This window comes from Cicer arietinum, chromosome 3, assembly GCF_000331145.2.
Source record: "Cicer arietinum cultivar CDC Frontier isolate Library 1 chromosome 3, Cicar.CDCFrontier_v2.0, whole genome shotgun sequence".
NCBI classification, from domain to species: domain Eukaryota; kingdom Viridiplantae; phylum Streptophyta; class Magnoliopsida; order Fabales; family Fabaceae; genus Cicer; species Cicer arietinum.
The window spans coordinates 19163983-19166876 of NC_021162.2; the positions used below are offsets into that span (position 1 = coordinate 19163983).

The 2894-nt window shown below is 32.8% G+C and overlaps 1 protein-coding gene across 1 annotated transcript; it reads left to right on the top strand.

Moving 5' to 3' along the window:
• The first annotated feature begins 997 nt into the window (after window positions 1–997).
• On the top strand, window positions 998–2195 carry LOC140919674 (uncharacterized). Its single transcript, XM_073366282.1, has 4 exons — window positions 998–1220; window positions 1305–1457; window positions 1555–1997; window positions 2103–2195. Exons 1-4 carry the CDS (start codon window positions 998–1000, stop codon window positions 2193–2195), a joined length of 912 nt encoding a protein of 303 aa, XP_073222383.1.
• Window positions 2196–2894: the final 699 nt, after the last annotated feature.

Consider the following 2894-nt stretch of genomic DNA (forward strand, 5'->3'; position numbering starts at 1 on the left):
GGCACCATTGAGTTATACATTACATTTGAAAGTGGTCATACTTCAACAAATCAACCATCAACCTCAAACATGCCTATCCCATCACAACACTATGAACCATACTCTAGCCCTTATCAACCCGACGTATATTCTCCATCACAACACTATGAACCATACTCTAGCCAAAATGAACAAACTCAACATGTCCACAATGTCTCCCAACAACTTTATCACGAATCTCTCCCAACAAGTCCACAATGTGATCTTCCACTTAGTGTCCATTATAATATCAATGAGGAAGAATTAGGTGATTATAGTGAAGATGATGAAACATACTTCGATGAATCATCTGGTGATTCTGACGATGATGATGTTGATGAAGATATGGAAGCAGAAGATCAACTTATCCCACTTGTATTCGATCCACCATTCCACATGAAGAACATCAATCTATCCACCGCAAACCAACCAACTGAATTTGATCACATGTTCATTGACGAAGTCCCAAATTTAGGTGGAACTCTTGAAGTTGGAATGAAGTTTCAGAACAAGGATGAATGTGTACATGCAATCAAGCGTTATCATCTAAAACAATCATTGAATTTTGTGGTGCACAAATCAGATTTAGAAAGGTATGTTATTATTTGTTCACATCCAAATTGTTTGTTTATATGTAGAGCTTCAAAACGCAAAAAAAGTGAATTGTGGGTGATTGGGAAATTGAATGTGCCTCATACATGCACAAATTCTGCACTATCACAAGATCATACAAAGCTCGATTCGAACATGATATGTGCAAGTATAATGCAAGTTATGAGGATGGACCCTTCAATCAAAGTGAAGGTCATTATTGCTCAGATTCAGGCTTTGTATAACTACACAATTAGTTATAGAAAGGCTTGGTTGGGAAAAAAATAAGGCAATCGAACAAATTTATGGCAATTGGGAAGAGTCTTACAATCAACTTCCACGATGGTTATTAGTTATGCAAACGTTTGCTCCAGGAACCATTATTAAAATGGAAACAATCCCAGCTTATAATGAACATGGTTTGATAAATGGGATGACAATCTTTCATAGACTATTTTGGGCTTACTTTCCATGCATATATGCGTTTTGCAAACCAATTGTACAAGTTGATGGAACTTGGTTATACGACAAGTATAAGGGAACTCTATTGGTAGGAGTTGCACAGGATGGGAACGACAATATCATTTCCATTGCTTATGCTCTTGTGGAAGGTGAGACAAAAGAGGCTTGGAGTTTGTTTTTGAGAAATTTGAGATCACACGTCACTCCACAAGCCAACATTTGTTTGATTTCAGATAGACATGAATCTATCAAAAGTGCTTACAATAATCTGAATAATGGGTGGCAACATCCTCCGTCAAAGCATGTGTTTTGCGTCCGACATATTGCACAAAATTTTGCAAGGGAATTTAAGGATAATGCTTTGAAGAACAAGGTTATTTCTATGGGTAATAATTTAATTCTTACTTCTTATCATTAATTAAAAATTAAATTATGAAGTTTTATAATTAGTATAATAATGCATTGTCTACTATTTCAATACAGGTTACTCAATCAATGAGTCTACATATCGATACTACCGCAAAGAAATTGACACCGTAAACCCAGAAGCTTTGAAATGGTTAGACAATATACCGCGACAAGATTGGATTCAAGCATTTGATGGAGGTAGCCGTTGGGGTCAGATGACCACCAACCTTGTGGAGTCGATGAACACAGTACTAAAAGAACCACACAACATTCCCATCACTGCTTTGGTCCAATCAACATATTATAAAACAGGTACACTATTTCCAACCATGGCAAAACAGCACGCATCAATTTTAGCTTCTGGTCAGGTATACACAGAAAAATGCATGACTTTTATGAAATCGGAAATACGTAAATCAAATAGTCATAGAGTCGATAGTTTTGATCGAAGCAACCATACTTTCATGGTCCACGAGACAGTAGTTCCAAAAGAAGGGCGACCAATTGGTCATTTCAGTGTAAATCTTCCTAACAAGTGGTGCGATTATGGAAAATATCAAGCTAAACATATGCCTTGTTCACATGTGATATCAACATGTTCTAGCATCAAATATGATTATTAGAGCCTTATATCTGATGTGTACAAGGTGGAAACAGAACTTAAAGTCTATAGTGAAGCGTTCCAACCAATACCAAACAAAGGATATTGGCCATAATATGAAGGTGTTAAGGTGTGTCACAATCCACTAATGCGGAGAGCCAAGAAAGGTCGCCCAAAGACCAAGCGCATTAGAACAAAAATGGACACTACGGATAGAGTCCCAAGAAATTGATGGTTTTATGTCGGGTATCTGGTCATACTAAGAAACATTGTCCAAACGTTGCTCGCACATCTACTCAAAATTGATGTATTTTTTTCTTTTAATTTAATGTAATTTTATTTTAATGTATTAATATAATTTTCTTATTATTAATATTAAAATTATTATTATTATTAAAATTATTTTTTTAATGTATTTTTTCTTTTAATTTAATGTATTTTTATTTTATTTTATTAATAGAATTTTCTTTTTATTATTATTATTATTAAAATTATTATTATTATTCTTTTTATTATTATAATAATTATTAAAAGTTATATAACATTATTAAATTAATTATTTTTATTATTTATAATAATATTTTGTATTTTTTAATGTTATAATTATTTTTAAAATATTTAATAATAATAAATATAATATACCCAATAACAAAATTCAACAAAAAAGAAATTTAAAACCTAGTAGGAGGTCGCATCCCCAAGTTGCAATGAGCAACTGGGGCTAAAAAGTATGACATTTTGGTATTATTTTTTGGAAATGGGGCATTTTGGTATTATAATTTAAAAAAAGGGATATTTTAATAAAAAAAAACCC